Source organism: Onychomys torridus, chromosome X (assembly GCF_903995425.1).
Source record: "Onychomys torridus chromosome X, mOncTor1.1, whole genome shotgun sequence".
In the NCBI taxonomy this organism is placed as follows: Eukaryota; Metazoa; Chordata; class Mammalia; order Rodentia; family Cricetidae; genus Onychomys; species Onychomys torridus.
Genome location: NC_050466.1, coordinates 1,436,648 through 1,450,507, shown reverse-complemented (window position 1 = coordinate 1,450,507; position 13,860 = coordinate 1,436,648). Strand labels below are relative to the sequence as shown.

The following is a 13,860-nucleotide window of genomic DNA, read 5'->3' as shown; positions in this document are numbered from 1 at the left end:
GGCAACTAGGAATGCTAAGAGAGAGGAAGAAATAGTCTTCCCCAAGGAAGAGCACAAACAAGAGTCTTTTTAAAACAGAGAAAGGCTAAATTAGCTCAGTGTTGAGGCATTTGTACAGCATGTTTGAGGCCCTAGGCCATTGCAATGCATGTTAGGTAAAATAAAGGAAAAAAAAGTTTTCTATGTAGTATCTTCATGAATGTTCTTTCTTCTATAGGCCAAAGTGTAAGAAATAAATATTCTTGGCTTGAAGTCTATTTTGTTAGATAGTAAAATGGTTACACCAGCTTGCTTCTTAGGTCCATTTGCATGGAAAATAATTTCTAACTCTTTACCCTGAGGTAATGTCTATTCTTGATGTTGAGGTGTTTTTCTTGGATACAACAGAAGTATAGATGCTGTTTCCACATCCATTGTGTTAGTCTGTGTCTTTTTATTGGGGAATTGAGACCATTGATATTGAGAGATATCAAAGACCAATGATGGTCGTTGGTGGTGGTGGTGGTGGTGCTGTGAGTGTATGTGTGAGTATGTGTGTGTGTGTGTTTCTCCTCTTTTGAATTTACTGGTTTAGTCTGAGATTATTTATTCCCTGTGTTTTCTTGGAAGCAGTAATGTCTATAGGTTGGAGTTTACCTTCTAGCACCTTCTGTAGGGCTGGGTTTGTAGACAGATATTGCTTAAATTTGGTTTTATCATGGAATATCTTGTTTTCTCCATCTATAGTGATTAAAGTTTTTTCCAGGTATAGTAGTCTGGGCTGGCATCTGTGATTTGTTAGAGTCTGCAGCACATCTGTCCAGGCCCTTCTGGCTTTCAGAGTCTCCATTGAGTCAGGTGTAATTCTAATAGGTCTGCATTTATATGTGGCTTGGTCTTTTTTCTTTGCAGCTTTTAATATTATTTCTTCTGTACATTTATTTTTTTTGATTATTATGTGCTGAGGGGACTTTCTTTTTTGGTACAATCTATTTGGTGTTCTGTATACTTCTTTTACATAAATAAGCATATCTTTCTTTAGGTTAGGGAAATTTTCTTCTATGATTATGTCAAAAATATTTTCTGTGCCTTTGAGCTGTGTTTCTTCTCATTCATTTATTCCTATTATTCTTAGATTTTTGTGTTTTCATTGTGTCCCAGATTTCCTGGATCATTTGTGTCAGGAGTGTTTTTAGATTTAACATTGTCTTTGTCTGATGTACCCACTTATTCTATCGTATCTTCAACACCTAAGATTCTTTCTTCCATCTCTTATATTCTATTGGTGAAGCTTATCTGTATAGTTCCTGTTTGAATTCCTAAGTTTTTCATTTCCAGAATTCCATCTGTTTGAGTTTTCCTTATTGATTTTATTTCCATTTTTAGGTCTTGAACAGAATTATTCATTTCTGTACACTTCATGTGTGTGTGTGTGTGTGTGTGTGTGTGTGTGCGCGCGCGCGCGCGCGCGCTTCTGGATTTCTTTAAGGGATTTATTCCTTTATCTCTTTAAGGCCATCTACTGTATTCATATGGACTGTTTTTTAGGTCTTTTTTTTGTGATTCAGCTGTGTTAGAACACTCAGTCCTGCTATGGTAGGGTTGCCAGGTTCTAGTGGAGACATATTGTCCTGGCTGTTACTCACTGTGTTTTTGATGGGATGATTATAGTTCTAGATGCTGATTTCTGGTTTTGTCTTTGTTGAGTGGGTATTTTACTCCTTGGTTTATGTTTACTTCCTGTTTTTTAGGAGAGTATGGTGGCACCATGTTGCCTCTTGGGAAATTTTCTGTGGACCTGGCAGTGTGGCTACTTGGGGTTCCAGGCAAATGGACCTAAGAAAAAAAGCTGGTGCCGCCATTTTAATATGACAAATTAGACTTCCAATGAAACTAATCAGAAGAGATAGGGAAGGACAGTGCATAGTCATCAAAGGAAGAATCCCCCAAGAGATTCTAAACATCTCTACCCAAAACATATGGGTGCCCAAGTTTGTAAATGAAACACTACTACAGCTCAAATCACATATTGACCTTCACATACCAATAGTGGGAGACTTCAATATCTCACTATGAACAGATAGGCCATCCAACCAAAAACTAAACTGAAGGTAACTGACATTATCAACCAAATGTACCTAACAGAAATTTACAAAACATTTCACTCACAGACAAAATAATGTACCTTTTTCTCAGCAACTCATGAAACTTTCTCCAAAATTGATCAAATACTCATACACAAAGCAAGTCTCATCAGATACAAGAAAACTGAAATAATAACCTGTGTCTTATCATACCACCATCAATGAAAGTTGGATATCAACACCAACAGAAACAACAGAAAGCTTACACACTCATGGAAACTGAACAATTCACTGCTAATGAAAAATGAGTCAAGACAGAAATAAAGAAATTAAAGACTTCCTAGAATTCAATGAAAATGAATGTACAACATACCCAAACTTATGGGACACAATGAAAGCAGTGCTAAGAGGAAAGTTCACAGCACTAAGTGCCTACATAAAAAAGACAAAAAGAAATGGAACTTGTTTGGGGAATATTATTTTAAGGTGTGTTACTTTTATTTATGTTGCATTTCTTCAACTCTGTGAAGCTGTGTTACTCTGCCTTTCTAAGACACCCGATGGTCTAGTAAAGAACTGAATGGCCAATAGTAAGGCAGGAGAAAGGATAAACAGGGATGGCAGGCAGAGAGAATTAATCCAAGGAGAAATCTGGGGAAGAGGTAGAAGGAACAAGAGAGAATGAGAGGAGGACTTCAGGGGCCAGCCACCCAGCCACCCAGCTACCCAGCAGACACTGAGTGAGAAGGAAAGAAAAGGTATACAGAAACAGAGAAAGATAAAAGCCCCAAGACCCAAGATAGATAGGCTAATTTAAGTCAAGAAAAGCTGGCTAGCAACAAGCCAAGCTAAGACTGAGCATTTATAATTAAGAATAAGCTTCCATGTTTGATTTATTTGGGAGCTGGGTGACAGGCCCCCCAAAAGAGTTAAAACAAACAACAACAGGAGCTCTCATGCTAATAACTTAACAGCCTGCCTGAAAGCCCTAGAACAAAAAGAAGAAATAACTCTCTCAAAAGGAATAGACGAAGGAAATAATCAAACTGAGGGCTGAAATAAATAAAATAGAAACAAGAAAATAATTAAAGAATCAATGATACAAACAGTTACTTTTTGAGAAAAATCAGTAAGATAGACAAACCCTTATCCAAACTGACTAAAAGGCAGGGAGAGAATATCCAAATTAACAAAATCAGAAAAGAAAAGGGCATTACAACAGACACTGAAGAAATCCAGAGAATTATAAGGACATATTTTAAAAACCTATACTCTACCAAATTGGAAAATCTAAAAGAAATGGATAATTTTTTGATAGATACCATTTACCAAAGTTAAATCAAGTTCAGATAAGCAATTTAAACAGACCTATAATTATCAGTTAAATAGAAAGTCATTAAGATTTTTCCAACTAATAGAATCTCAGGACCAGATAGTTTTAACACTGAATTCTACCAAGCTTTCAAAAAGGAGTTAATGCCAATATTCCTCAAAGTATTCAATAAAATAGAAACATAAGGGACATTGACTAATTAATTTTTTGAGGCTGTAGTTACTCTGATGCCCAAACCATATACAGACTCAGAAAAGGAAGAGAATTACAGAACAATATCCCTTAGGAACATAGATGCAAAAATACTCAATAAAATACTATCAAACAAAATCTAAGAACACATAAAAAATATCATCAATCATGAATAAGCTTCATCCCAGAGATGCAGGAATGTTTCACTATAAGAAAAACAACAACAACAAAATCAATAAATATAATCCACCATATTAAAAAAACTGAAAGACAAAAAACACATGATAATCTCATTAGATACAGAAAAGGTCTCTGACAAAATCTAACGTTCCATCATGATAAAAGTCCTGGAGGGATTAGAGACATACCTCAACATAATAAAAGTAGTTAATTGTAAGCCCATAGCCAATATCAAATTAAGTGGAAAGAAGCTCAAAGCAATTCTACTAAAATCAGAAACAAGACAAAGTTGTCCACTCTGTCCATACGTAGCCAACATAATACTTGAAGTCCTAGCTAGAGCAATAAGAGAACTGAAGGAAATAAAGTGGACACAAATCGGAAAGGAAGAAGTCAAAGTATCTTTATTTGCAGATGATATGATAGTATAGACAGGTGGCTCAAAAATTCCACCAGAGAACTTCTACAGCTAATAACTTTCAGCAAAGTAAATGGATATAAAATTAACTCACAAAATCAGTAGCCCTTCTATATATAAATGACAAATGGGCTGAGAAAGAAATCAGGGAAGCATCACCTGTAACAACAGCATCAAATAATATAAAATATATTGTGGTAACTCTAACCAAGCAAGTGAAAGACTTGCATGATAAAAACCTGCAAGTCTTTGGAAAAAATATCAGAAGGTGGAAAGGTCTCTCATGCTCATGAATTGGCAGGATTAACATAGTAAAAATAGCTTTTCTATCATAACTAATCTACAGATTCAATGCAGTCTTCATCAAAATTCCTACACAATTCTTCACAGATCTTGAAAGGACAATTCTCAATTTTCTATGGAAACACAAAAATACCCTGGATAGCTAAAACAACCCTAAACAATAAAAGAACTTCTGGTGGTGTCACTATTTCTGATTTCAAGTTGTACTACAGAGATATAGTAATAAAAACAACATGGTATTGGCACAAAAACAAACACGTTGGTTGATCCAGGGATTGGAACTTAAGTCCCAGATATATAGTCAAACACCCATGGACAATTGATTTTTGATGAAGAAGCAAGAAATCCACATTGAAAAAAGATAGCATTTTCAACAAATGGTGCTAGTCAAACTGAATGTCTGCATGTACAAGAATCCAAATAGATCCATACTAATCACCCTGCATAAAACTCAAGTTCAAGTGGATCAAAGGCCTCAACATAAAACAAAATACACTAAACCCAATAGAACAGAAAGTAGGGAGTAGCCTTGAATGCATTGGCACATGAAACAACTTTCTGAATAGAACATTAGTGCAGGCTCTAAGATGGACAATTAATAAATGGGACCCCATGAAACTAAAAAAAAAAAACCAAAAAACAAAAAACAAAAAAAAACTTCTACATGGCAAAGGTCAATGCCATATGGACAAGGAGGTAGTGTACAGAATGGGGAAAGGTTTTTTACCATCTTCATACCCAATATAAGACTAATTTCCAAAATATATAAAAAACTCAAGAAATTAGACGTCAAAAAACCAAATAATCCAATAAAAATAGGGTGACAATCTAAACAGAATTCTTAATAGATGAAACTCAAATGGCTGAGAATCACTTAAAGAAATGTTTAGCAACCTTAGCCATCAGGGAAATGCAAATCAAAATTACTTTGAGATTCCATCTTATACTTGTCAGAATGGCTAAGGTCAATATAAAAAGTGACAACACATACTGGCAAGGATGTGGAATAAGGGGAACACTTATCCTTTGTTCATGGTAATACAAACTGGTAAATCATTTACCAGTTTGTATTACCATGAACAAAGGAAATCAATGGTTCATCAGAAGGTAGGGAATCAATCTACCTCAATATCCAGCTATAACTGTTGAGCATAAACCTAAAGGACACCTCGCCCTACCACAAGGACTTTTTCTCAGCCATGTTCATTGCAGCTTTATTCATAATAGCCAGAAACTGGAACAGCCTAGATGTCCCTCAACAGAAGAATGGAAAAAGAAAATATGGTAAGTATATTCACACAATGGAGAATTACTCAGCTGTTAATAAATAAAAATTAAAATATGATGCCATGAATTTTTGCAGGCAAATAGATGGAACTAGAAAAAAATCATCCTGAGTGAGGTAACCCAGACCCTGAAAGATAAATACAATATATATTCACTTATATGTTGATATTAGTCATTAAGTAAATAATAACCAATCTACAACCTGTAGACCCAGAGAGGTTAGGAGTAGAAAAAGGGGCTGGGAAACACATGAATCTCTCTGGCGGGGGGGGGGGGGGCTAAAGAACAGAATAGATTTTATGAGTGGACTGGGGGGGGGGATACTGGAAATGGGAGGGAATGTGGGGCATTTGAGAGGCAGCATGGAATCCCAGTGCAATGGAAAATTCCTTAAATTTAAGAAGGCAATCCTAGTTAAGTGTTCAAATAAAGGGGGAGATGGAGACCTAACTGACCATTTCTTGTCACCAAATGAAGCTTCCGGTACCAGGACCAGGTTATAAACAATTGAGTTGTTGGCCAAAGGAAATCTCAAACAATCCAGGCTATGGCCAAGACTATAAGTTTCTCTCTACAAACTGAAAGCAAGGCCCCACTGCTGAAGACAACATTCACACAGCTCATTGTACATAGAAAGAGATCAAGCAGGTGCCTACATAAAGCCTTCATCCCTATAGTCTAGTATCTTTGGTATAAGAACGTACTCTACACACTATCAAAAGAGAAACATAAGCACCAACCCAGCCACAACCCTTTGATTTACAATGCTTTCCTGACTGCAAAATATCCTGGGGTAATGGTGGCACAAAGCTTGTGGGAGTAACCAATCAATGTCTCATTTGACTTGGCCCATACACAATACTACTTAGGTGACAAAGAACCAGAGACTATATAGCCCAGAGACCTAAATAATACTGGTTTTAAGAAACAAAACAAAAGTAGTGATAAATGACTCCTAATGATACTCTGCTATGCTCATAGATAAGTACACTATTCGGCCATCATCAGAGAACTTTCCTCCTGCAGCAGATGGGAATAAATACAGAAACCCACAGCCAGACATTGTGCAAAGAGAGACCTTGGATCACTCAGCTCTAAATGGGATATCTCCATCACATCCCTCCCCTCAGAGCTCAGGACCACCATGGAAGAGGAGGTAGAAAGAGTGTAAGAGCCAGAGCAGAAGGAAGACACAAAGAGAAGAAGGCCCTCTAAATCAACTGAACAAAGCTCATATGAATGCAAAGAGACCAAAGCAAAATGTACAGGGCACACACAGGTCAGTACCAGGTCCTCTGTGTATATATTATGGCTTCCAGTTTAGTGTTTTTATGGGACTCCTGAGTGTGTAAAGGAGTGGATCTGATTCTTGTACCTTCTCTTGGGCTCTTTTCCTTCTGTTGGTTTGTTTTGTCCAACTTAGGTGTTATGGTTTTGTTGTTGTTGTTGTTTTATCTTATTATGGTTTGTTGTTTTCTCTGTTTTTGTCTAATGAGAGACAAAAAGGGAGTGAATCTGGATGGGAGGGTAGGTAGGGAGAAACTGGGAGGAGTAGAGGGAGGGGAAACTGTAACCAGGATATACAGTATGAGAAATGAACCTATTTTAAATAAAAGGGAAAAATGAAAAACCACAAAGGAGGAAAAAAAAAGAAACATTCTAAGATTAGGCCTTTAGGACCATTGTTAGAACCTTACTTTCCTGTCACAAACTCCTTCCATGCTGGATGAAAGCAAAGGTCTCTCACATGGTAGTTTATGTGTTCTACCAATAACTTCCATCCCCAATCCCATTTTGTCTTTTTCTTATATTTAGCTTCCCTTCTTACTCCATTATCTACTAACTAGCATTTACTATTTGTCTCCTTTTATGTCATCCTTCTGGGACTCAACTTTGTCTTTCTTGAGGTGATATATAACTCCCTCCCCGAAGTTCTAGCCTCTAGTTTTCCCCTTGTCTAATCCCTTCTGTGTTTTGTGGGGGAGGGGTGCAGGTGTACACATGTTTGTATATATGTAGCATAGATACATGCAGGTGTACCTGTGTGCCAAGTGTGGAGGAGGCAATCAAGTATCTACATGTATTGCTCCCTAACTGATTTTGTGAAACATTGCCATCTTAGCTACCCTGGTTGGCCAATGGACTCCTAGGGATTCAGTTGCCTCTGCATCTCTAAATTTACAGGAATATACTACAATGCCAGGCTTTTTATGTGGGTGCTAGGATTCAAATTCAGGTTGTTGCACTCATTAGCAAGCTTTAAGCCCTGGGCCATCTCCCCCCACTGCTCAGTTGAAACGTTGTAGGTTTTCACTCCTTGTCCTGGCACTGAAAACCATCGGCCATTATACCTAGTTGACCTCTCTGGCTCTGCTTCTTGTATCACACTCCTGAACATTTTATAGCCATGTTTCATTGTATTTCAAGAAGACTCTCTTTTCCTGGTACTCAGCTTTTTCTTCTATCAGTTTCTGTGTTCAGGACTCCCTGCTGGCCCAAACCCTTGCCACTAAGTCCCATATATCTTTCAGGGTCAGGCTCAAGTTTCTTCTCTGCTAATTCTTCTTGGAAGACTAGATTCTTATCCTTCCCTCTTCTGCACTTCTATACTGCTTTAGTATCTGGTTTATCTGAGAACTAACTTCAGTGCTAGCATCTGTTTGTGTATATCTTGTCTCCCTAACTACATAAAAGCTCACTAGGCACAGGAACTAGAATGCTACCCTTTTTTTTTTTCAACACATTTAGCACCAGAACTAAACATTTAGTGATAAATATATTGAATAGTTTCCAATAGGTTATCCAACTACTTTATAGGTCACTAAAGCCATTATTAATCGTTTGTCACTACAAATGTCAGGCACTGTTGGTGACAGAAGATAGAAAAGACTGTTAAAGATAAGGTGCATGCGAAAGGGAAGTATTTGCCTGTTTAAGCTTCAAGCAAGGTGAAATACTAAGGTCCTGGTAGTGAGAGTGTTCTAGCAGCCGAAACTGTTTCTTATATTGAAGTCCCTTAGGCAACTCCACAGAGGTTTGGATTATGTCCTTATACAAGTCTTCCAAGAGAGTGAACAAGCATACTATTTTTTTTTTCTTTTCCAGTGTGTGCTGGGTTGTCAATAGGCAGATGTTTAATTCAATGGAGTCAATAATGACACATCTATTTTCTGATGGTTTTCTCTAGGACTTTTGCACTCCTAAACTAATAATTAAAATTCAAAATATCCTACATGACTTTTTGTGAAATTGAAAATACTATGTCATATCTCAGAAACATTCCAGTTTGAATAGAAGTAAGCCAAGAGAAAGGTATCATTCCCCAAGAATGAGGAAGAGTGGGTAGTAAAGAATGAACAGCTCTTTGTTGCTGCCTCTAATGCTGGCCTCATTGCCACTGAGGGGATGTACTACTCCACCAGGAAAGGAAGAAGAAAAGAGTAAAATACTAAATACTAAGTCACATGAAAGCCTAGTATCAGATACTATGTGGAGGACTCTCAATTACACATTATACATTGTAGGCCTATAAGAAGGCTTCATGGTATGTTGAATGCTCCAGCTTAGTCATGTTGACATGCTACCCCCATCACAGACACAAACAGCTGAATGTATAGCGATAACATCAACTGGTCAAAATCCTCCCAAAATCCTAGGAGTGTGAGGAAAGGTGGTCCTTTCTAAAGACATTATTTTTAATTTCTAAGCCTCATTATTTCAGACCACACTGCTCCAGACTAAATTCCCCAAACAATCCTCTATCTTAGTTATTTAAGACATTAAGAATGTTTTCTTCTGAATTAAATTTTTTATTATACTGAAGATCTTTAAAGGCTATATTCATTTTGTTCCTTTATCACCAAGACTTTCAGAGAAGAATTTTGCTTTAAGATGGGCTTTGGATCAATCCCACTCAAAACTCTGACTTCAAATTTTCCCTTAGATTTATATATTCATTCAAAAAATGTATCTGGCTTCACTATGATATAGACATTTTTCTAAGTAAATAACTGACATGATCCTTCCCACCTTGCAACTTCTATAGATTATAATTGTGGTATATAATTGTACAGAAGAGCTAGCTGATGCCAGATCAGACTGACTAGCAGCACTGACTATTTCAGAGACAGTGAAAGAGAAAATGAATCCCTTCTTGTCCTTCCTTCTACATTTCTTTTGTGACAGATAGAAAACAGAGGTAGAAGATTCCATAGCCTGGGTTTCCTTCTCACGAGAGTGCTTATTTTAACTTGATCTGACTCCTTCCTCCTTCTCAGCCTCAGTTTCCTGAAGTGTTATTACTGTTATTCTGAAGACAGGAATTAAAACTGCTAATTGCAACTTTCTGAACATTATGGACATCTAAGTTAGCTGCATAAATACATCTTGTGGATTTCATTTACTGGATATACCATGACACATCTACCAGATGTGTACAGAGGAGTCTAAGCTACATGGTTACCAGGGTCTGAGCCGAAGTAAATTTTTCCTATTTGTGTGAGTAATTCTAAACAGGTTTCCAAATGGTATCTATATGCACTTCCCAGATGGATAGTCTCTGTGTACATTTTACTAGTTCTTTGTTTGAAACCAACTTCTCTAATGCAGTCACTTAAGTATTTTCTCTTGAGAGTTGTGTGTATTCACTACCATTCATCTTACCTGACGGATTTCTCCCTGTTGGACAGTTTTTATGATGTTAATCCATTCTTCCATGTCTTCCCGAGTGGGTGCAACCAGGGAGATTTTTCGCTGTGGTGTGATAACCTAAACAAAACACCATATTGTTTGTTGATTTTCACCAACAAAGCCCCCTGCCCTGAGTCCACAAATTCTCTATGGAATTAGACATAAGTACCAAATATATTCCCAGCCACTTCTTGAGTATAAGACATAAGTTTCCAGAGCCACCCTCAGCTTCTCTCATAGCTATTCATTCAAGACAATAATAATTCTAATAGTAATAATTAAGACTTCAATGCTTCATGTGTGCCAAGAACTATGGTAATGCACCCTTAGGAATATTATTTCAATCAGTCTTCATTACAGTGCCATGAGATGGACATTGTAATTCTTCCCCTTTCATAGCCAGGGCAACAAAGACAAGGGTAGTTAAATGACTTAGATAGAGTCACCTGGAAGTTACAAAATGAAGACCGATTCCTGGACTCTCAAACACACACTCTTAAATGCTAAGCTACATGTCATCCATTTCCACAATGAGCTTGCCTGAAATATTTACTTGCTTACTGCTTCACTCACTTGCTTCACTATGTCAAGTGGTGAAGGTTTATTTGCTTCAACAGAGTGCCTGTCTTGCTGTTTGTGGGTAAAACAAGATGTCAAAAAATTCAATTTCTTTTTTATCCTGGGCAGGGATAAGTGGAAGAACCCAGTTAGGAATAGTATCAAAGTCACACTGAAGGTCTTCTTGTATTTATTCATTTATCTATTTGTTTGTTTGTTTTATTTGTCATGTGTGTGTGTGGTGTGTATGTGTGTATGTGTGTGTGTGTGTGTGTGTGTGTGTGAGTGTGTGTGTGTGTGTGTGTGTGTGTGTGTGTGTGTGTATACATGTATGTATGTATGTGAGTGCAGGTGTATCTGCCAGTTTTTAGGAGGTAGTCCTCTCCTTCCTCGATGGGATCCAGGGATTGAGTTTGCCTGAGGAGCCATCTCATTGGTTCAGTACTGAAGGTTTTACTGATGTAGACCATGGCAGAACTTTCACTTTTTCCAGACAGTAAGAGAGAACACAATTGCCTATAGTGTCAACCTTTGCTTCAACGGCTAATCTTTTCTTATGATGAATGCCTCAAACTGAAGCTAGTGCTAACCATACTAACATGCAACTTCTGCGTCCTTTTGCATGTAGCCCTTGATTTTTGCAGTAGATAGGCATAGGTTAGGATTATGGCTACAATCACTCCTTTGTTTCAAATACAATTCTTAGCTGATCTGATGTGCAGTGGCCCTGTGCTTTCATTCAGATAAGGGAAAGCCTGGACCTTAAGAGGAGCCTTAATATAACCAACTGATGAGGCTGGGGAAAATAATTTTTGGAGAAGGTGAGGATGAGCGTTCAGGGCTAGTGGACTTGATACTTTTCAGTGATTATTCTGTTTTTAGATTTACATGAATGACCAAAGCTGTCCAACATCCCAGGCAAACTAGGTTCTGAACACTTCCTCTGCTCTCTTAGAAGTATTCTCATCGGCAACCTCACTATAGGCTACATTTCACTGAGGATTACCTAAGGCAACTATGCCTTGAACCTTGGTTATTCTCTTTTTTCCTATTACTTATCAGTATCTTGAAACCCTTCCCAATGATATCTCTAAACCACCTTTACCAAGAAGACCAACTGGATGCTGTAATAATCAAAGGCCCCTTGACCCTTGAAGTCAGCTTGGCTTTATAGCAGCTTGTTAATAAAGAACATGATTAGTACTCACTGTCCTCTCTATCATTAGGCTAGCAGAAACTTGTATGAATAATAACACTTCGCAATCAAAGCAGACTTGATAACCCTGATGCCTCCCAAAATGGAACAGTTAGAACAACACTGCTTCTTAGCCAGCCCCAGCCATGCCCATTCAGTTATTCTCAATCTTACTTACACAGAAACCGTGGCAAAGATTTCTACAGCTACTTTCTGCCAAGGCGACTTGAGACAGATCAATTGTTTCAAAATGTGCAAACTGGAAAGATATAGAAGAAGAATGATAAGAAGCTATCTGATTAATTAGACAAATACACATTAAAGACACACACACACACACATTGACAAAAATTTTGGCAGTTATGAGCCAATCATTTATTTGTCTTGAGGGCTGGGATTTATATAGTAACATGGTATTTGTAGATATAGCATGCGGCAAGTACAAAACAAACTAAATAGAAACACAGCTTTCCTAAAACTTTTCTGTAGATTTGTAGTAAAGCTTGGGCTGGTCAGAAGACTTATCCAAATATAAATTTAGTGCTAGGTAAGATGACAAAATACAGCCTACCAGAAAACTTGTGGTTTAAATTATTATTATTAAGTCCTAATTTACTGGATGGCAGCTTTTGACTATCTTCCTTGTCACATCCAGACTGGAGCCTGTATCTCCTGGTGTATTTGATGTGGTAGATACTACCCAGCTAGCAGCAAGAAATCAGTACTATCAATATAGACAAGGTTATTTGATCACTGTGTAACCTGTGCTGTCATATAAGGCTCCATGTTCAGAATGGCCTAGGACTTGGCCTAACTCTTTGTTACTGCCATCTTCAAATTCTTGATCATTTGCTCTTTGGGCTTGTGTTTTGTACATAAAGCCCAGTAAGATCATGGGCTGTGCAGAGGAATACAGGAAACACACATCACCTGCATGTCCGCCCATGTTTTGTCATTCTAATAGTATTTGTCATGTGAATCCCATCATCCTGGGAATGCAAGTACACAGTATGTTGTCTATGACCAAGGAGGCATGGATCCTGACAGTTCACGCAGTCTACTGGACTCAGAATTGCTACATACACAAAGTAAAGGCAATGTTTCTTTTTAAGAAACAAGCAACCAGAGAGCATTATTCTAGTCATTCTTTCTCCCATTTTCCTTGTCTTATGCAACCATCAATGCTGAAAAGGATGCTACTTAAAGAAAAGGAAAGCTAGGCCAAGATACTGTGCCTTTCCATTTACTCAGGAAGTGTTGGCAGGATGTGAAAATAGAAAGATGTGGAAAAGCAAGAGCTAGTTTTGTATATTGCCAAAAACAAAATATACACGTGTGTATGAGCTACTAACACAAATTATATAATGATGGTTGTTCTTTATGTAAGTTAAATGTTCTTATATTTACATTTAAAAGTGGAATGGTACAAAAGAAAATTAAATATCAAACTTCATACAAATTATTTAAGTTTTAGAATAACATTAAATATCAAATTAAAACACCATGAGCCAATGCTTTATTTTTTAGTACAAATATGAAACATTTTGTGTTAGTACCATTAGTGGTATTTTTCCTGGTTTTTGAATAAAGAGTACTGCATTTTCAAAAACGTTGTAGGCAGCTCTGGATACAGAAACTAACT

The 13,860-nt window shown here is 37.3% G+C and overlaps 1 protein-coding gene across 1 annotated transcript in view; it reads right to left on the bottom strand.

The window, feature by feature from the left end:
* Positions 1 to 13,860, bottom strand: part of Dgkk (diacylglycerol kinase kappa) — a 124,762-nt gene that overhangs the window by 61,969 nt on the left and 48,933 nt on the right. Inside the window, exons 3-4 of the mRNA XM_036174880.1 lie at positions 12,397 to 12,477; positions 10,439 to 10,543 (exon numbers count right to left, since the gene is read on the bottom strand). Of these exons, the coding sequence (XP_036030773.1) occupies positions 10,439 to 10,543; positions 12,397 to 12,477 (186 nt within the window). The remainder of the gene's footprint in view (positions 1 to 10,438; positions 10,544 to 12,396; positions 12,478 to 13,860) is intronic.